The sequence below is a fragment of the Acomys minous genome, assembly GCF_964271855.1.
Source record: "Acomys minous genome assembly, chromosome: 2".
Classification (NCBI taxonomy): Eukaryota; Metazoa; Chordata; class Mammalia; order Rodentia; family Muridae; genus Acomys; species Acomys minous.
Window position 1 is genome coordinate 36,209,034 of NC_140484.1, and position 22,340 is coordinate 36,231,373.

The following is a 22,340-nucleotide window of genomic DNA, read 5'->3' on the forward strand; positions in this document are numbered from 1 at the left end:
GTTCCATGTCAGAAAGATCAGAGAAGAAAAAAGATCTCCTAGAATTTATTTCTTTTAGTCTTTTAAAGGCTTGCTTGAACAGGTAGTGGGGAGAATGAAATATTTTTCTGATTGTATCCTATGAGTCCCATTTGTTCAAAACAAAGGTGATTTTACTCGTGGGGACCTTTCAGGGGTTTGTTAGGTTCTGAGTTGATCTAGATGTGGAAGCAGGTCCCCAAGGACAGCATAATTGTTGAGAAACAAGAAAGGCCTTTCCAGAGCCAGGCGTGGTGGCGCACACCTTTAATCCCAGTACTCGGAGGTAGAGGCAGGTGGATTGCTGTGAGTTCCAGGCCAGCCTGGTCTACAAAATGAGTCCAGGACATTCAAGATAACACAAAGAAACCCTGTCTTGAAAAACCAAAATAACAAAACAAAACAAAACAACAACAACAAAGAATGGCCTTTACGGAGATCATTTTTTATTTATGCAGGTGGCTTGGGTTGTATTTTTCATTTTTAATTTATTTTAATTAAAAATATTTCTAATATGTTTTGACCATAGTTCCCCTCCCCACCCATCATTATGTGCATACAGTTTCTCCCTCTCCCCTCCTCTCTCTCTCTTAAAAACAAGTGAACAAAAAAACCCACAAGAAGCAAAAATGAAAATAACAAAAAAAAAATTTTTTTTGAAGCAAATAAGCCCCACAAAACAGAAAAACTAAAATCAGTGCAAACAGGTAAAAGACCAATAAGACAAAAGAATGCCAAAACACAGAAAAATGAAGAAGTTCACAAACATACCATTGTGTTTATTTTGCGTTGGCCCACTTCTCATGGGCCTGAGACCTGCTCTGAAGTGTAGTCAATACACCTAGTGAAGCTCTATTGGAGAAAACTGGCTTGCCCTTCGCCAGCAGGTGTCTGTTACAGTTTCTTGGTTAGGGCTGGGACTCTGTCCACTTCCCTCTCCGAGCGCTGTATGGTTTGAGCCTTTTCAGGTGTTGGGCACGCTGCCACAGTCTCTTCGAGTTCAGTCCTTTTGTGCCTAGAGACACTGTTTGCTTGGATTAATCCGTGACCTCTGGCTCTCACAGTCTCCCTGCCTCCTCTTCCTCTTGGATCCCTGTTGTTCCCTAGCCAGAGGCTTTGCTGCTTCCCCTTGGGGCTTCCAGGCATGGAAGCTTACAGACGCTGGACCGGAATGAATGAAGGTTAGCAGGGCGGGTGGGTTAGCAGGCTGTTGGTCCAGCAGTGACGGGTGAGTGCTGGGGTGCAGGGAAGCCTTCTCCAATACAGTTAGCTCTTCCAGTGATAAAGCTCTGCTTTATAGGGTGGGGGGAGGGGCGGGGGAATAGCGCTAAATAAACCTTGCAGAAGTGGGTAGGGGTTTTCGGGGGGGGGGGTGATTGTGCATCATTGGGCTGGGGCTGAGAATTGCCGGGAATGCTTCGTTTGAACGGAAAGGAATTCCAGGTGCTAGCTCAGAGGTGTCCTTATGAGGAACCCTGAAACCTGGCCACCAGGCCATGTGACTACATGACACCTCTAGGATGGGAGAGGTAGGGGTGACAAGACTACCGTGTCATGTGTTAGGACATACAGACCCAAACCAGGGAGAGAGTGATCCTTACTCCTGCTGGTTTCAAGATGAGACTCTTGGGGTTTGAACACGTCTCAATCTCACTTTCTCTGGGCCAGTTCCCCTGGACACACAGTGCACATGCTCCACCGATCCCTGAGCCTCGAAGGAAGGAATTTGTTGAGGAAATTCTATTTATGACTGAGTGACCCAAAGTCTCTCACTATCTGCACGTTGTCCAGTTGTGGGTCTCTATGTTAATTCTAATTTACTGCAAAAAGCTCCTTGGATGTGGATTGAACAAGGCACTGATCTACAGGCATGGCAGTATATCATTAGGGGTCATTTTATTACTGTTTCTTTTGCAAAATAATAGTGGTAGATTTTCCTTTCGGCCCATGACCTATCTAACCTCAGGTTCTTGGTCCCTTCAGCATTATGGGTTTCATATCATGGAGTGGGCCTTAAATCCAATGAAAAGTGGTTGGTTAGTACCATAACATCTGTGCCCCTACTTCGTCAGCATTTCCTGCAGGTAAGTCAGTTGCAGGTCTTAGGGTTTGTACCTGGGTTGATGATCACCTTTTCCTCCCTTTCCTCCTCTCCCACCCCCCTCCCTACTTAATCCTGCTTTTCCAGTGTCACCTTTCCCACTCCGTTGCTTTGTATTCTACTTCTCCTTCCTTGGTACCTCCTATGGTCGCTTCCTCGGTGCCTGACCTCTGTGGTCATTAGGATTGCAGCACACATACTGAAAGCTAACAAATTAATAGTTATTGTCTTTTGGGATCTGAGTCACCTCATTCAAGGTGACTGTTTTTAGCTTCATCCATGTGCCTGCAAATTTAATAAATTAAATTTTCTTAATAGCTGAATAATCTATTTGCATCACATACCACATTTTCACGATCTATTCATCAGCTGATGGGTGTGTAGGCTGTTTCTAATTTCTGGCTAGTATGTATATATGTGGGGAATTTTGGAGAAAAGAAAGCATATTATTTAGTGTTTGGTTGCAATGTTCTGCATATATCTGTTAGGTCCATTTGATTTAAGACATGATTTAACTCTAGCATTTCTCTGTTTAGTTTTTGTCTGGATTGCTTGTCTACTGGTGAGAGTGGAGTATTGAAGTCACCCACAGTCACCCACAGTGAGGACCAATATGTGATTTTAGCTGCAGAAATGTTTCTTTTCTGAACTTGACTGTCTTTATGTTGTAAACATAAATGTTTGAATTTGTAATATCCTTTAAAATGAGTATGTAGTGTCCTTCCCTATCTCTTCTGATTAGTTTTGATTTGAAGTATATTTTGCCAGATATAAAATGGTGACACATACTGTCTTCATGGGTTCCTTTGCTTGGAATACCTTTTTCCATTCTTTTACCTTAAGATGTTGCATATCCTTGATGGTGAAGTGTCTTTCTTTGATTAACAAAAAGATGGATCCTGTTTTCCAATACAATCTGTTAGTACATGTCTTTTTTTTAAATTGGGAAAATTGAGACCATTAATATTGAGTTATCAATGAGCTGTAGTTATTGATTCCTATTTTCTTGTAATGGGGTAGGCTTCTCCCTCCTTTTTTGACTTATTGTTCTGGCATTATGTAGTCCTTGTGTTCTCTTGGGTGCAATTAATCTCTTCAGACTAAAGTTTTCCTTCTAGTGCCTTCTGTAGAGATGGATTTGTAGCTAGGTCCTGCTTTAATTTGTTTTTATTGTTGAATGTTTTTCTTTCTTCGCCTATTTGTGATTGATGGTTTTGATGGATACCACAGTCTGAACTGGCATCTGCAGTCTCTCAAGTTTTTTGAGCATCTGTCCAGGCCCTTCTGGTGTTCATTTTTTCATTGAAAAGCCAGGCGTTATTCTAATGTGCCCGCCTTTAGATGTAACTTGGTCTTTTTCTCTTTGACAATGTCCTGTCTATGGTTTGAACACTTGGTGTTCTGGTTATTATGCATTATAGTGAATATTTTTATGGTCCTGTCTACATGGTCTTCACTCAGCTTCTTGTATCTTAATAGACACTTCTTTCTTTAGATTGGAGAAATTTTTTTCTATGACTTTTCCAAACTCTCTTCTATGCCTTTGTTTCTTCTTGTTCTTTTACCCCTACTATTTGTAGTTTTGGTATTTTTCTAGTGTGGTAGTTTGGATAGGTATGGCCCTCATAGACTCATGTGTATGAATGCTTGGCACATAGGGAGTGGCACTATTAGGTGGTGTGACCTTGTTGGAGTAGGTGTGGCCTTGTTGGAGGAAGCCTGTCACTGAGTAGGCAGGGCTTTGAGGCCTCATCTATTGCTTAAGCTCCAGGCAGTGTCCTCCTGCTGTGTGATGATCGTAATATAGAACTCTTAGCTCCTCCAGCACACAGCCCTCTTTCCTGCATTGATAATGGACTAAGTCTTTGAAACTGTAAACCAATGACTGGATTTTTTTATTTTTTTTATTTTAGATTTAACATTTTCTTTGACTCAGATATCTATTTCTTCTACCTTGTCTCCAGAACTTGAAATTCTCTCAATGTGTTGATGAGGCTTATCTCTGGGCCTCTTGTTTGATATCCTAAGTTTTTCATTTCCATCCTTATTTCATTTTGGGTTTTCTTTAGTGATCCTATCTGTTTTATTAAATGTATTTTCATGTCTTGAAATGTCTTCATTCAACAGTTTGTATTTTCATGATCTTTTAATAAGGCATTTATTAATATTTTCTTTAAAGTCTTTGAATATATTTGTAATTGGTATTTCAAAGTACTTGTCTTGGGCTTCAGCTGAATTGCTTTTCTCTTGGCCTGTTGCAATAGGATTGCTGTCTTCTTGAAGAGGCATACTGTCTTGGTTGTTCATATTAGTACTTTTGTCCTGGGATTTAAGCGTCTGGAATTCTGATGTTTGGGCTCTTTCTTTGTTTCTTTCCTTTTCTTCTTCTTTTTTTATTTAAGTGATTTTTTTCAGATTACATCTCAGTTGTTATCCCCTCACTTGTATCTTCCTGTTCCCCCATCCCTCCCTCTTTCACTCTATTCCCCTCCCCTATGTCTGTGACAGAAGGGGACCTTCTCCTCCACTGTATGATCACAGCCTATCAGGTTGTTTCTTTCCTTTTCTTTGTTTCTTTTGTTGTTGTTGTTTTGCTTTTTGAGACAGGGTTTCTCTTTGTTGCATTGGCTGTCCTGGACTCACTTTGTAGACCACAGGCCTCGAACTCACAGTCATCTCCCTGCCTCTGCCTCTGAGTGCTGGGATTACAGGCGTGCACCACCACTCCTGGCTGGGCTGTTTCTTGATGTAGGTATCTGGTCTTGTCTTTGTTGAGTGGATGTTGTGTTCTCTGGTTGCCCTTGCCCACACTGAATCCTAGGCAGATGGGATGACAGTGAGGTACCTGGTAGAGAGTGTTTCTTCAGATTTTTAAGTGACAAAAAGGAACGGAAATGGAGTAGGAATCAAGGCTGAGAGAGGCATCAAGAAGGAGCTCATGGGACCCTGGGTCCATAATAAGAGGCCTTTAGAGTCCCCAGGGAATGGAGGGGGAGGGAGAGGAGAAGCTTCTGGAGGCTACAGCAGGATGAAAAGGAAGTCAGGGGATAGTGGAATGAAAGAACTGGTGTTTTTTGAGTAGACGGCTTTTTACAGTGCATGGCTATTATTTGATAATGATGATGACGTTTCTTGGCAATGATGCAAAAAACCTTCATCTTTGAATAAAAGTACAATTGACAGGCTTAAGACATTCCTTATTAGTTACCAAAGAGCTAATATCTCATCTTTATCTTAATGTACAGTGACATGCTGCTCATATTGACCATAAAAAAGCATTTGGGCAATATATTACTAGATTTCAATATTTTGGTCTCTTATTCACTCAGAATTTTGAAAATAAACAATGTAAAATTGAAAAGAACTGGCCAAAAGTATTTATTTGGAGGGTGGAAGAATCATGTGAAAAGAGAGTGAAGGGAGTGATCACATCTAAAGGGTAAAGTGTAAGCGTCAAGGCCTTGAGAATACTGCCTAGGGGACATAGTGCTCCCTATAGGTTAGGGTTTCAGCCATACAAGTCAAAAGACTACAGAACAGAAAGTTCCAGAAGCAGCCTGTGATATCAGAGGAAACACTTGACTTAGGAAGTATTTGTACTTCTTTTAGAGGAATATGCTTTCCTAGGCCCTATAGGAACCAAGACGAATTACCAGTGTAAGAACTTCTGAAATGAACCTAGCCTTGGGATGCTGTAAGCCACACTGAGCAGGATGCTGGCGCCTCTCAGATAGGCAATGTATGAGGAAGTTATAAGGGGCTTTCCCATTCTATCCTGTTACTTAGACTTTGTACTTACTGCGTTTTCTTAAACGGAACACACATTGGGGAGTTTATTCTGAAAATTTAGAAATTGGGATCATAAAAAAAAAACCAACTTGACTTTGAAGAAAATAAGAAATATCAATGATATACTGAAATGATCTTTCTGTAAAAAAATTTTAAAAAATAGTATCACTGGACTCAAGTTAGACTTTATTATGCAAATCAAAAGGAAACTTTAGTGAGTATCCTGTGAGTTTGTGCTATGTTAATTTAGCTGTCTCATGTATGAAATTGCCAATCTTCAGCACATATATATAATATATATTATATATATCTCACAATCTCACAATGTATGTATATATATCCCCAAAAAACTTTTGAACATATGGAAGTGCTTTTATGAATTATGCTTATGCTAGTTTCTAAAGTGATTTCACACCAAGATGGTGTAGGATTACATTTGGATATGAGCACCTAAGCCCAGAGATCAACAGAGGCTGTTCGGAGAAGATTTTATTTCTTCTGTAAAATGTCTGGGAGAGAGTAAAGTAGAAGTAGTGTGGAAGTTTCACATACGGTCACAAGACACCTATTCCTGTAGCTTTCTGCTCTGCCATACCTTGAGAAAGATCCAGAATGGCTGCTGGATACCAGTCACAATAGTCCCTCTGTGTCATAGGAGCAGGAATATATAAGACTGGTTCAGGAAGCTTCATCATTGACTTCCACTACTGCTCCATAGTGCAGTGTATACCTTGTCTAAGCATGATGGGAGGTTGGAGAATGTAGTCCGTAACTCCGTGAGTCCAGCTGAAATGTGAGATTCTGTTAATGAAGAGAAGAAGAAGAGAAGAAGGAAGAAGAGAATGGAAAGAAGAAGAAGAAGAAGAAGAAGAAGAAGAAGAAAGAAGAAGAAAGAAAGAAAAAGAAGAAAGAAGAAGAAAGAAAGAAAAGAAAGAAGAAGAAAAACCTAATATCAGTGGGGAACATTTGTCTCTCTTTACTTCTTTGTCTACCACTTACTATATTCTAACTATTACATGGACCTTTAAAACTCCTCATATCTGGAAACACCTTTGCTTCACATAGCCTTCAGAGGGCTGGGAAGTTAATTTTTAAAATCTTATACCTTGAAATAAAATGATGGCTAAGATACATAAGGCCCAATCTAGTTTTTCTTGCTCCTAATTTCTAAGTAGGAAAATCCAAGAAGAAAACTAACTCAGCTGAAGGCATATGGATCAGAGCTGAGAAAGTAATCTGGGAAGGCCCTGTGATTCAGAAGGTTGTGATCTTTTGAGATCAGTGGTCAGAGAGGCCATGGAGCAGGAAGGCCATGGCTTAGATCAAGGAACCACGCCCAGAGTCACGGGTTAGAAATGCCTTGGCTAGCTACAGCAGAGCCTGTGCTATCCAAACTGTACAGAAACATTTGACTGTAGCTATGATAATCCTGCAGTGGAAGAGTTGAGGTTTCCAAAGTTTGTGCCCCTCCTCTCTCTCTCTCTCTCTCCTCTCTCTCTCTTTCTCTCTCTCTCTCTCTCTCTCTCTCTCTCTCTCTCTCTCTCTCTCTCTCTCTCTCTCTCTCACACACACACACACACACACATATACACACACAACATATTCTTTGAGATATTATGTATTCTGGAATTTCACTGGCTGTCTTGGGAAATCTAGTCTTCTGGGCTAGGAAAATAATACATTTTCTTAGTGATAAATTCTGTTTCTCTGTTCTGGGCCTCTAGAGTCCTGATCATCTACAACTCTATGGTACAAATACTGAATCTTTAGCTCACCATAGTCTCCTGCTCTTAGAAAGAACAGCTTCCATTCCTAAGGTATCCTAGAGGCTACCCATAATGCTTCTGCACATGGTCTAAGAATGTCTTATAATTTTCAGATGGCCCCTCATAGTAATAATTGCTTGATAATCCCCAAATTCAACACTGATGATAGCAACAGTGATGTTTGAAGACTTTGAAAACCTTTTGGGTTTTCTTAGGGAAGTTAAAAAAAATCAATTCTGGAATTGTTTTTAAAAAAGGAACTAGGAGGCATCAGTACCTTGTTGAATGAACACCTCCCATTTTTTCAACAACACACAGGGATTGTTATTTTTGGATACCTATGATGAAATAGCATGACTTAAATGTCACCTGGAGTCAGTGATTAGAATCAGAATATGCCTTAGTAAGAAAATATTTTAGTGGCTGACCCTGTTGGTGATTAATTAATTTTTCTTATATGTGGCTTCTATTTCTCCAGGTGTGGATATCAGAAACACATGAACAGATGTCCCAGGTGTTTTTAAACAAAGACTTCGTGGAAAAGAAAAAAAAGGCCTTGGTCAATGAGAAAACAACATGTCCTGGGATTTTGGAAAGGTGTTTATTGTCTCTTCTTTTACTTGTAGACCTCACAACAACCCAGGGAGGGTTTTATATTCACAGGAAAGATGCAAGTAGTCCCAGCCGTGTGCAGAGCCCGAGTCACCAATGTCCCTTTCTGCTTATTCTCTGCCTCTCATGCAAGAGGATTCTTCACCCTTAATCATTCACCAATCAAGGTTTAATTTACTCAGTGTTCAACTAAAGCTTGCATTTTATTTAGATAGCTTTCTGGCTCAGGGCTCTTACTATCTGGGTTTAAACCTCGCTGCTACAACTTTCTTGTGAAAGTTACTTGGCATCTATGATCCCGCTTGCACGTGTGCAAAATGGGAATTATTTAGAAGAAATAAAATGCAAATGTGCCTAGAAATGCTGCTGGATGGTCGGAATAAGGAGAGCTGTCACCAACCGGGGTTAGTTAGCTGCTCTTGCCATTGTATTTTAAGTCTGTTTCACAGGGCACTGGAGGGTTTGTTTGGTTGGTTGGTTGGTTTTTTTGGTGTGTGCTTCTGTAGAGAGAGAAGAGAGTTCTTGAGAGTTTGCTTTGTAACTATTGGAAAATGTGACCAAAATAAGGGCAAAATATTTTAAAATCACAGTGGTTTAAGTTAGCTTTCAAACTATATAAACATTGCAAACTTTAAAATTTTTCCCTAAAAGTCATCATCCCTAAAGTAGTTCTCAATGACTTGGAATTGTGAAATTGTGGCGGGCTGATATATTTCTGTCTTGCTTTACAGGGACCCTGAATTACCTCCTACAGGCTTTCGGGATGTTAATGTGGAATCCCCACCAAATCAGAGAAAGCCGTGAGTTGTCCCTAAACTGCTGCTGACTGTACAGAATGTTGTTTCCACAGCTTTGTTTCCTGGAGAGAGGAATGGTTCAAGGTCAACAAAATGCCCTTTATGTGATGTCTTGCACTTCCCTTTAACAGCAGACTTTTGTCCATAAAGAGGCATTAGCATCAATTAGCAATAATGACAATAGCAATAGCAATGACTACAACAATACTTCTTTGTGGATTCTCCTCCTCTCTAACATTTATTTGCAATCTTAAAATGATGGACGTGCTGGTATTGCCAGCACTTTTGACACTGAGGAGACGGTGTTATGGGTTCCAGGCCAGCTTGGGTTATATATTGGGAACTTTCTCCAAAACAGGCAAAACAAACATGCACTGAAAAAAAATCAATACTTTGTGAAGCAGATGAAATCATCTGGAGCATGAGCAGATAATCCTGGTCACCTGTGCACACACTTCTAGCTGAGGTTTAAAAAAAGATGTGTTGCTGTTGTGGCTCTCACACGCGGATCACTAAGTGCTGTGCTTTGCTAACTTCCGTGCCTTTTGTCAGTCCCATTAAATATGATGCCTAAATGTAGAGCTGGAGCAATGCCTTGTGCAAGGGAACTCTGGGGTGCCTTTTGGAGTTAAGGAAATCCAGGCATTAAGGAAGCTTCATTCAGGCAAGAGTTATAGAGTAGTGGTGGTTAACGTCGATGGTCTGGAACCACAAATATATTCTAAATAAGGTGTCTCTAAGCAGAGGCACACAATAAGGTTGTGTGATGACCAGCTGATCAAGTGGGAACAGAGGCTTAAAGATGAGATACATTCACACCTGTAATCCTAGCAGTTGTGAGGCAGAGGCAGGGGGATTGCATGTTTGAGGCCATATGGGCTACACCATAAGACTCTGTCTCTAACCGAAACAAAATAGCAACAAACAAAAACAGAGGCTTGCAGGAACCTAACATCTCCTTTGCTCTCTTGATGGTTCAGTATTTGCTAATTCAGTTTTTGTGACCTTGTCCTAGAGTGTGGCAGTGAACAAAGAGAGTCCACTGTACAGCAAGACGTGGATGTCTTTACCCATGTGGGTAAAGAGAGCAGTCATTGCATAAACAATTCTTACCCACTCATCTTCCTTAAGAAGACACAGCATCCCCTTCCTAATGTATAAATACACAGAAATAAATTCATTAGCATCATGAGAAGTATACGTTTGTATATTACGGGACTCACAGTGCTGATGCTGGCCTTATAACCACTCTGTTGGATGTACCTGCAAATCCTTTATTTGGGGGTTGCTTGTCTATACCCTCTGATTTTCTTGACTTTGCTGTTGTTGTTGTTGTTGTTTCTCTGTGTAGCCTTGGCTGTCCTGTACTCACTTTTGTAGACCAGGATGGCCTCGAACTCACAGAGATCCACCTGCCTCTGACTCCTGGAGTGCTAGGATTAAGGCATATGCCATTGTGCCCGGTTTTTCCTTGGTTCTCTCTCTCTCTCTCTCTCTCTCTCTCTCTCTCTCTCTCTCTCTCTCTCTCTCTCTCTCTTGACATCCTTTTGTTATCTGAGTTCATACCCACAAGAATTTCTCTTCTGTATCTGGAATATTAATATTTTTCTTGATTTTTCTTTCTGGTATGCATATCCTGTTTTCTCCAAGTTTTTTCTTTTTTTCTTTTTTTCCCTTGTGAGCTGTCTAGCTATCCTGGACGCAGTTTTCTAGGCTGGCAATCAGTCTTTGCTTATTTATGATCTTGAAACTTTCTAACTTGATGCTTCGTTGGTGGCTTCTATGCAGGTGATCCTTCCAAAGCAGCATCACCAGGCAGGTTCCAAGTGGAGGCTCCCAGTCTTTCAGTGGTGGGTGACAGACTGTTGTCCTTGAAGGCAAGGGTGATCTTGTTGGGATGCCAGTACCAAATCTACACTGTAGAGTCACTGGATGGATTGTGTTGTTGACCAAGGACTTTCTCCTTTACCCTTTCCTGTGTGTGACTCCTGCTCAGGAGGGGTGGGGCTAGGAGGGAGGGAGGGGTTGGAGCAAATATTTCCTCCCAACTCCTTTTCCCGATTTAGGATTAACCAACTGTCCCTCTTCTCTTGAGCTCCCAAACGTTGTTTCTTCTGTCTCTTCTGCTGTGTTCTTTTGGGCTCTAACTTCTAAAAGAGTCTAAAAATAAAGTTTTTAAAGTATATTTTTAATTTTTGAGGTTATAACTATAATATTTCCCACTTCTCTTTTCTCCCTCCAAATTGTCCCAAACTGTCCTCCTGGATTTCTTTCAAATTCATGACCTCTTTTTCTCTTTTTAAAAATTAATTGCTATTACATAGGTGTGTGTGTGTGTGTGTGTGTGTGTGTGTGTGTGTGTGTGTGTGTACATATATTCCTAAATGAATAAATACAATCTGAAGTTTTGGTGTCTTTGAAGAAGCATGACAATGCACACGTTCAGGTTTAATTCTAAAGCCATGCAATCTCTCCTGATAGATCATCTTCTCCTGACAACCTTACAATGTCACCTCCATTCCCACAACGTGCGTTGGTCCCTCCTTGTACATGCCCAGAGCACTGTGAACCTCTTGTCTAAGCATTGGTCATCTTCTTATATAATCTGGATTCCTGTCTTTTTTGCTAAGTTCTGTTCTCCAAAGGGCAAGGCTGCCATGGCTCTGTGCCCTACGAGTTCTGGGCTGTGGAGAGCCTGATTTGCAGTAGCTGTAGCTCAGCTACATCTTCAACACGTTACTTATTTCTATGGTTGCACAGAAAATTATAAGGGAAGAGGGATGCCAAATTCGTATTTGGTTTAGGGATTCAGGGCCTGTAGATTCAAATATTTTCAAATCTATTTTAGTAAATGCTTTAGAAGACAGCCTTCCAGAAACCAACACTAGCTTGAATTGCAAGAATTACTTGTTTGTGTAATTTGATTTGTGAGTATGAGCAAAGAAATAAATATGTGAGCAACTTAAAGCCTCTTGAACTAATTTCATATGTAATTCTTCCTTTCAGCAAATGTATATTAGCTACAGGATGCCACATACAGTAGAATTCTGTGGTGATTTGAAATCTACCCTCTTGAATATTAAAAATTCTTTTGCTATTTGCTAGCGGTACAGCTGTGGAAGTTAAATGTCAAGTTTAAAAGGCAATGAATAAGAATGAGTTTGCTCAATGGACCAAAATAAGGTACCTCAGCTTATAAAAAGAAAGCTGTATTCATAATGTAACTTTAAACTTCATGTTATCTCTTAAGGAACAAAATTAGAATGTGGGTAAAGCCTTACTAGTTAGGATCCATTGTTACCTTAATTTCTAGACAATGCCATTTATATTATAATGGTGTTGGTCTGTCTGCTTCATTTCCTCATGACTCAAACCATGGCTGCTACACCACTTTGCACAAATATGAAGAAAACACTATTCATAAATTGGTGGCAGATACCTCAGTGAAATGCTGGCTATCAGAACAACCATAGGATTTCATACTGCTAGTTTAACATTGCTGAGACATAAGCAATGTGCTGTTCACAGGCTATGGGCTAAGGAAAAAGGGAAGACTTGTCAAAGAGAAATGTGATGGCCCTGGTCTTGATTTGCCAAGTTGATGGCATCTGTAATCAACTAAAACAAACTCTTGGCCACTCCTGTGAGAGCATTTCTTGATTAGATTATTTGAAGCAGGAGACACATCCTAAAATGTGAGAAGCACCTCCTAGAGGCTGCCCTTCACTGATGTGAGAACCAGTTTCTTTGGGGTTCCAATACAGACCAAACCCCAGCATCTCTCTAGGAATCCTTCAGCTCCATTTCAGGACTGCTAGAAAGGACATCCAGCCTCATATGCTGAGCAACTACCTGATTTTCCCTTCTCCAGTGTGAGACAGCCATTGTTGAACTACTCAGATCACATCCTGTAGGGCAATCCAATAGTTCCCCCTTTAATAAACATATTCTTTCTGTCAGGTCCCTTCCCTTAGAGGACCCTGAGTAACAAAGAAAGCCGTTAGATGGAGACTAAAATTGACATCAAAGACATAAGCTTGAAATGACATTTGTAGACTTGGTGGCTGAGTTATTTAGTGTTTCCGCTCCTGTGAGAGAGTTCTTTCTTACCAGTAGGTTTCTCAAGGCATTGACCATGATCAAGGTATTGACCATGGCTGCTGATAGGAGAGTTGAAAGCCAAGGATGCTCAAATATCTTTTGGATACCAACTGTGTTCTTTTGCTTTTGGTCTTTGACTTACAATCTTGAATATACATTAATTTTACTCCATGATTGCAGTCAGGGTGAGGCACAGTTCCTTAAAACACATAGGGGAAAAAATGGGGACATGGGTCTACTGAATATGCTCCAAGCCTCTAAAATAAGTTTGACTTAATTTGGAAGCAATGTTTGTGAGATGTGGGAAACTTGCTTGTAAGTGGGTCCTTGACTGTTTGGTTATCTAATACAAACTCATTTTTATCAAAAGTCTTAGTTATAAGAAGATGCGCGCACACACACTCACACACACACACACACACACACACACACACACACACACACACACGCACACCTACACCTATGTACCTATGTATGGTCATGCGATAAGAGTCCATAGGAGAAGTCAGCACTGCCTACCTGCTGCCTGCCTGCCTGCCTGCCTGCCTTCCTTTTTCTTTTCCTTTTTGGGTAGAGAAAATTCCACTGTGGCACAAGCTGTTTGTGGAATGAGAAGTATGCCCACAGAGGCTGGCATTATTTGAGAGGAATCCACTACTGAGCACCCATTGCTGGGTGGGGCAATACCTAAGGAAGACTTTGCACAAGGTCAGCTCCGAGTCCTTCATCTTGTCATTGTCATCAAATTTCACTGCCTTCTGTGGGAGTGACTGGTGCATATTCATTGAAATTTTGTAATAGGTGTCTTGTTTCCAGAATACAGATGAAAAAAATTAACAGTACATTAGTCACTGAGTTGCTTTTGACACTAAATGACTTCTCAGAAGGAGTACAGTGTGGGAAAATAGGGAACGTACTAGGTGACCTTGCTCTAGGTTAATAATCCTCTCTTGCTTCCATCTGGAACATGAAAGGTTTGAACCAAATGAGCTGTAAAAACCCTTTTTACTATGCTAATTTGATGGCTGAAAGGGGAAAGGTATCTAAATAGGCAAATTAAATGAGACCAAAGGGTAGTTGAGGCAGCTAAGTGTCCACTGTTGGCAGAAGCTCCTCGCCACTTGAGTGAGGTGGTGTCTTCACAGTAGCAGTAGCAAGCTGGGCTGCCACAGTTGCTATGCTTGCAGTTTGTTCCTCTCACAGGGCGGCTGGCATCTCTAAAACCTGCTGCACTCTTTGCAGGAAAAAGGGACTGCACATAAATCACGAGAGTGTTTTTGCTCTCTTTGTCTTTTCCCTTCTGAAAATATGAAGCAAAACATTTATTTTCTTTTCTACTTACTGTGTGATGGCTAGTCTCTTGGTGAAATACCATCTAGTTGCTGAACATATTTCAAGAAGGAAAACACTGGGGAAAAAATGTCCCTGTGAGGACGTGGAGTAGATAATAATAAAGAAACTGTGACAAGGAGTGTGAGGTTGGCGGAAAGAACACGGAGTAGAAGGCAAACAGATCTGAACTAGGTTTCTCTGCGTAACCTTGACTGTCTTGGACTCGCTTTGTAGACCAGGCTGTCCTCGAACTCACATCGATCCACCTGCCTCTGCCTCCTGAGTGCTGGGATTAAAGGCGGGCACCACCACGTCTTATCTCTATCTCCTATAGAACCGTTTGTTTGTCTAGGCTTGCTCTCTTGGGCAGCCCTTGCCTGCATCCATTGTAACCCAGCTAGGCCATGTGATGGCCAGGTCAATTCTGTTCCTATTATCATCCCACAAACTCAGGTGTTGGTCACATGATCCAGACTGAGACATTTGGGGAACATGCTATAATAATAAATAGAGTTTTGGGGCAATGCCTCTTCCTGCCCCAGTTTCAAGTTCAGAGGACATCTTGCTCATGGGAGAACAGCTATCAGAAAGTCAAGTTAAGTAGATCTAGAAAGCAAGAGCTCTGAAGACATCCTTTTGTATATGTGAGTATTTTCTTTTATTATTCAAGTTTGAGTTGGGCTCCAATAGCTTGCATGCAAGTAAAACTAATTAAAGCAAATTGCTAATTATGAATCAACACTATTCCAATGGCTTTATATATCTTAATCCATTTCTCCTAAGAATTCTCTAAATTGATTCATTTGCATTCTGTAGAGTAAACTATATGCAGAGAGACTAAAGTTACTCACTACTCTCACAGGTAGTACTTAATAACAAGTCAGGACTTGAGATGAGACATTTAGATGTTGGTAAGATGACACAGCAAATAAAGGCACTTGCCACCAAATCTAATGACCCCAGGACACACATAATGGAAAAAGAGAACTGATTCCCAGATGCTGTCCTTGGATGGCCACAAATAGCCACCACGTGTGAGCACACCCACAAAATAATGTAATAAAATTTTATTAACACCAAAACTTGCGATCTGAGATGTTTGTTATTCAGAAGAATGGTAGAATGACTAGAATTTTGATATGTACTTTAGTTCTCTGTACATTACTTTTTTTTTTAATAAACATGAGGATAGAGTGTAAGTTCAGAATCCTAAGTCCTGAGATCAAGGAACTCAGGTGTCTGAGGGTGGGAGGCCATGACTTCCCAGCACACGGAGAATAGATATGGTCCTGCTTTTTATTCTGTTGGGACTGTACACACACTGAAGGGTGTGCTCTCACATGGGTGGTAGGGTAGGGGGTGGGGAAGCATCCTTCCTAAGTCTAATTGTGTCTCTTTCATAGACACTCCTATAGGCATACACAGAAATAATGTTTGACTAACTCTGTATGTATCTATTGGCCCAGTCAGATTAATATAAAATTAACCACTGTGAGTACCAAGCTCCTAGCATTCAAATAAATCACTTCATTTTTAATCAAGTGGGGCTATTGGTTACTCAGACATGCATAGACTCTGGCTTGACACTTTCCCCTGTGAGGCAGAGATCATGTGATCATGCTTCTGGCCCCGGAGTGGGATGTTTGGAGGACTGAGAGCCTTTCTAGTTGGCTATACTGGCTGGAATGGTACTTAGAGCCAACTAAGTACCATTTCTCCTCACATGACTCCTGCATGTAGTGTATCACTGCTTAGCTGATGTATACCACTGCCAGATCAGTGGGATGCCTTGCCCTACAGCAATATTTGGAGTAGTGGTACAAGTCCTGATTTGATATGAAATTTGGGTTGTGTGCCTTAGCAAGGATTGTTTTAGCACCTGGTAATAACTTGTTCCATTTGCTATCATTGCATTGCAATTCAAATAATCTGATAACAAAATTTATGTCAAAACGTGTAATGCCCTGTCTCTTGGATCTCGAGGTTTGACGTAACAACTGACTAATGGCTGATACACACTGCCCTTTGTTCCTTATTTATTTTCCACACCTGAGTCCATTACAGTAGTCTTTCTAGGTCCATCCACAAAGTTGGGCTTCTTGGGTTTTTAGACATGCTCAAAGAGGTAATCAAGATGCTAGAGTTAGGCATCCTTGATTACCTATTGTGGGTACCAGCCTTTCAGGTGGTTGCCATAGCTCTTCTTTTCTGTGCATGTCAGAAAGAGCCAGCGGTCATTTCCCTCCCCTCTGCTGCCGGGCTGGCTTTGTGATGGCTGTGACAGTGTGCGGCAGAAGTGAGATTCCAAACTTCCCAGTACAGACCTTAAGAACACTGACGACCTCTACTCTCTGATTCCTGGATACACTATGAAGCTTAAAATGCATAAGGCAGTCACATGGAGATGAGACAACGCACTGTATTGACATCTCCAGCCGAGTTCTTACATAATAAGCACCCAGGTGGAAGTGAGCCATCTTGGATAGCATAGTGGTCTGACATCAGGTAGAACAGAAAACCCCACTGAGCCCAATCACCCCGCCAAACGATCAGAGAAAATGATCAGATAATAAAGTGGCTATTTTGTGCCACTAGCTTCAAATCTTAGAACCATGTTTATGCGGTTATTTCTCCTGATATTAGACCTGTAGGTACAGTTTTATCATTGCAAAATAGAGATACTGGCAGGTCAAATGTTGGGGACTCATAAACAAATTAATAAACGCTTTAATCGCTTGAGTGGGCAATGAATTTCAATAGCCATTTTTCTAAAGAAGACATAGAGATGGGCAGTAGGTATACGAAAAAAAAAAGTGCTCAACATGACAAATCAGGAAAACAAAACTCAAATCCAGGGGCCTGAGGATTCAGGCAGTAAAGTGCTTACACAAGTATCTGGATGTGGTGGTTTGAATAGGCATTGCTCCCATAGGTTCCTGTGTTTGAATACTTGGCCAAAGGGAGTGGCACTATTAGGAGTTGTCCTGTTGGAGGAGTTGTGGCCTTGTTAGAGTAGGTGTGTCACTGTGTGGAGGGCTTAGAGGTCTCCTATGCTCAGCGTCCACCCAGTATGGAACACAGTCTCCTCCTGGCTGCCTGTGGATCAAGGTGTAGAACTCTCAGCTCCTTCTCCGGCACCCTGTCTGCCTGCATGCCGCCATGCTTCCTGACATCATGACAATGGACTAAACCTCTGAAACTGTAAGCCAGCACCAGTAAAATGTTTTCCTTGATTAGAGTTGTCTTGGTCATGGTGTATTTTTATAGCAACTAAAACCAAACTAAAACACTGGGCTTCATCTGTAGCACACATGTAGAAAGCTGGGTATGGTGCCGTGTGCTCATAATCTCAGTGCTGAGGAGGCGGAGACAGAAGGACCCTGAAGCTCATTGGTCAGTGACGGGATTCATGGAACTCACTGGTCATTGCAGAAGGACACTTGGAGCTCATTGGTCCATTATAGGAGGATACTTGGAGCTCAGTGTTCAGTGACAGGAGGATCCTTGGAGGTCTGTCATGAGAGGGTCCCTGGAGGTTATTGGTCAGTGAAAGGAGGACTCCTGAAAGCTGTTCACTAGCTAGCTAGCCTAATGGGTGAGGCCCTGTCGCAACAAACAAGGTGGCTAGTTTCTGAGGAGCAAAGCCTATGGTTGATTTCTGCCCTCCATATGCACATGCACACGCAAGCATACATACACACATTATCAAGACCTTGGTGAAATACCTCCTCATTCCTCTTACTATAGATATATATTATCAAAGAGACAAAAATGCCAAGTTTATGCATAAGGAGAAACTGGAGCTTTTTATATTGCTGAGCATGTAGAGTCCAAAGGCTATTATGAAAAATAGTGTGGAAATAACTCAGAATTTTAAAAATAGAACTGTGCTATGGTGTAGTGTCCTCATTTTTTGTATATATATCCATAGGAGATGAACTGATATCTCACAGAGGGATTTATACACTGGATTTTATTGCAGCATAAACCACAATAAGCAAAGATAAGCAAACCAGGAATGCTTTGATGGAAGACTTCATGGTATATGTATACAGTGGAGTATTATTTAGCCTTAAACATGGAAGTCTTATTTTTAAAACTATAGGTGAAATCAGAGAGTGTGAACTATACACACAAAAATGTACCACACTGTCTAATTTACAAGTGAGATGTACAAGTTCAGCTTTCTAGAATCAGATCATAGAGCGGTAGTTACCAAGGACTAGAAGGTGCGGTGCGTGGAGCAATGTTGATCAAAGGACACACAATTCCCATCTTGAAGGATGACTACGTTTTAGAGATCTATTGTACAGTTAGGTGTTGTATTGACACTTTAGGATTACACATTTGAATTTTGCTAAGAGAGTGCATCATGACTATTCAAACCACAAAATAAAAGGCAACAGCCGGGAGATATTTCTGTGAGTTTGGCAGTATTAATAAATTCATTGACCACACACCAGAACCATGAGCACTCTGTATTACAACAGCAACCACAACAAAGCCCAAGATGAGTGGTGAGGTCATGAGGGACAGTTCACAAGCATCTGCCACTTTCTTATGTCCCAAGCCAGAGTTTCCGGTAGAGGTGACTCTGAGCTGCCAGATCAATGAGCAAAAAGACACTCAGGGAGAGTAGGGCTTAAGCTAGGATGAGACTGCGGCCATAATATTATAAGTTATGCAGTTGTCATTTAGACAATCACTTGAAGTCTTCAGTTGGTCTCAGTGGGTAGTACATCTTTGAGGTAGAGATACTGTTTAAGAAAGTAAGAACCTTCTAGAATTACAGAAACTTTTGCTGCTGTGTATATTTGGGTCTGTGCTTCCATTTAAATAAAGAAATATGTAAACCCGGATACTTTATTTTTTCAAATGGCTTCCGAAAAGTATTGGGCTTGTGAAAATTCTTCCAACATACCCATTTGATGACTGCCTACTTTGCACCAGCCAGGAAGTTTGACGTTGGTAGTACAGATGGAAAAGACAGGCTCATTTGCAGGGAAAGTCATCAGTACTGGCGAATGAGCAAGAAAGGCTCCGCTAAAAGAAACATAAAACTTAGCTAGGAGTTGAGTCATTGATCAATTTGGCCACTTCACATGGACTTTAAGCACAAGGAGTCCATGACTGGTATGGTGCTAACCAATATCTTAAGGAACCTAGGTTAGCTACTTTTCATCTTTACAGTCTTAGGTTGGTCCCTACGCTGCAAACATAAAGCTATTCTAGAAAGGACACAGTGAAGAGCAGAAAGGAAGCCCTGTCCAGGATCTTCATCCCACACTTCGTGAGCAGACCCTAGCAGGGTCACCTTGACTACAGTATAGTCTTCAGCTTCTAGGTGGAGAAAAATGAGAGAAGGGAGGCTGGATTAGTAAACGCAGCAACCAGAAAACTGCTGCACACTTGGGGCGAACACAAGATACAGGGCAGCGAGGTGACGCAGACTGGGAAGGCTTCCAGGAAGAAGTGACACCCGAGCTGCCAGATCAATGGGAGAAAAGGACACTCTTCATCAGGGGACATGGGACACTCTGAGGCAGGACAACCAGGGCATATCACCGGGTCAGTCTGAGGTCATGAAAGCTGAGTGAACAGGCGCTGAAAGCCATGGGAGGAATCTGAGTTTGATTGTGCCAGCGATGTGAAACGTTTTCAAATACAGGAAAGAAGAAATCAGATATGTGTGTTTAAGAAAGCACAACACTAGTAGATAACGGAGACCGCCATCAGGAGGCTCTGGAATGTACCAAGACAAGAACCCGCTTTTCAGCAGTGGCGGCGTGGCAGGAGAGAAGGGCGCAGCTTCTTGACGCATTGAGAACTGACATTTGCTGGATTCCTGGTTAATTATGAGGGTGAGATGACCTCAGCTTGGTTCCTTGTCCTCCAGCTTAGGTATCCAGAGGAGGATGAGGCCATTTGCTGAGGCTGCATCAGAGGTCAGGTGTCTGAGACTGGAGAACAGACGGGTTCATCCTCGGTGGCTGATATCAGTATGCGAGCTGGTTCTTCTTTCTCCGGTTTTGTCCCTTTCAATCATTCTCCATCTTACAGCTGACCACTCTTCTTGTTTTGTTTGTTTGTTTGTTTTTTCAAGACAGGGTTTCTCTGTGTAGCCTTGGCTGTCCTGGACTCGCTTTGTAGACCAGGCTGGTCTCGAACTCACAGCGATCCACCTGCCTCTGCCTCCCAAGTGCTGGGATTAAAGGCATGCACCATCACCGCCCGGCTAACACTCTTCTTCTAAGAGTATAAAGAATATACTTTATATGCTGTAACACTTCTCACCAAATAGGGCTCAGTGGGATATTGTGACTTTCCCCAAATCAGGAAGGGACCTAGAAATCAGTAGAACTTTTGTTGTTGTTGGTTTGGTCTGGTCCGGTTGATGGCAGAGTTTTTCATCAATAAATACATTGTGTTTCACACTTAAATCTGAGTAACACATGCAGTCCTTCAGAACTTCTACATGTTTCCTGTATCCTGTCCTTCCCAAGGGCCATCCAAGGTCATTTGGGTGGGGCTGACCTTATCTGTGTAGAGGAAGAAATTAAGGCAGAGAAACAAGGAATCTGATTCCCCATTAATTAATCTGCTTATCTAGTTCATAAATATTTATGGAATAAATACACATGGGAGGTGTTAAGATGCAGAGTGTTTAAGTGACTTTCTGATTGCTCCAGAATGACTCAAGGGCAAAGCAGAAACAAGAACATTTGGGTTATATCTTAGTGGGAGGGAGAACACTTACAAAGCTGCTAGGGATTTTCAGCAAGGACTGACCTTGGGTCAGGGTTACCGGTAGATCCATATTGTCCTGCAACTCATCTTTGTTCTCCATCACATACTCACTGGCTTCTTAGGAGATAGTTTCTTAAAAGCCGCCTGTGATTGGATGCTGCTGAACAGCAACTGAATTCCATCTGACTTAGTCAGGAGGGAGATGCAGGGAGAAATGACAGGCGCATTCTAGTCAGCTCAGTGTAAGATTGGCAGGGGAAGATAGTGTCTCACGTTAACTCAGGCCAGTCTCCAACCTGCCATGCTGTCAAGGATGGCCCTCGGCCTCCTGATCCTCCTGCCTCTACCTCCCAAATGCTGGATTACAGACTTGTACCATTGTATCCAGATCAGCATGCAGTTTACAATAAAATTATGCATCACAATGGGATGTAATTTCCCAGAGTACATAAACTTTCTCCTCTCACCCCTTGGCTGTCAGTGACTAGACTTGTCTTAGTAATTAGTATTTCTATTGTTGCCAGGGAAGAGATTAATTTGAAATCAATTATTTCTCTTTGAGTCACTCATATTTAGATGGCACCAAGGGATGTGATAAGTATGCTGTATCCTTGTTCTAGTCCCTAGGACATGTGGTAAGAAAATAGCTCCTTGTGCCTCTGACAAAATAGGAAATAAGCCATTAAGCTTTAAGGTTTTTGGAAGTTAAGGGGAACTCCATGTGTTGGGGTGCATCATCCTGTCACCCATCTACAGTTTTTGCCCTGTGTTAGTGCACGTGTAGATACTTTACTAATGCCACAGCCCTGATGATAAATATCAGACTTGCTCTTCTCACAAAACACCTTTAGTTATTCTTTGCACCTGTTAAAGGTCAGTGAGGGTATGTGTGGCAAATTGTGGGTGGCGCTGGATGAAAGCCAGCTGTCCAACTTCCAGACACCCTGACAGCATAGCATTGTCCTCATGAATCTCCTAGCATCTGGTCTCATTTCCGGAAAGGCCGTTTTTATCTGTGCTTCAGCATTTACCTGACTCATGTAGACTGACTCGTACCCGATAAACACTCTCTCTCTC

General features: G+C 41.6%; 1 protein-coding gene across 2 annotated transcripts in view; it reads left to right on the forward strand.

Moving 5' to 3' along the window:
• Positions 1-22,340, forward strand: part of CFAP95 (cilia and flagella associated protein 95) — an 86,636-nt gene that overhangs the window by 40,596 nt on the left and 23,700 nt on the right. For both annotated transcript variants that reach the window (XM_084774071.1, XM_084774070.1), the window contains exons 3-4: positions 8,153-8,271; positions 9,018-9,086. In XM_084774071.1, coding sequence (XP_084630197.1) covers positions 8,153-8,271; positions 9,018-9,086 — 188 coding nt within the window. The remainder of the gene's footprint in view (positions 1-8,152; positions 8,272-9,017; positions 9,087-22,340) is intronic.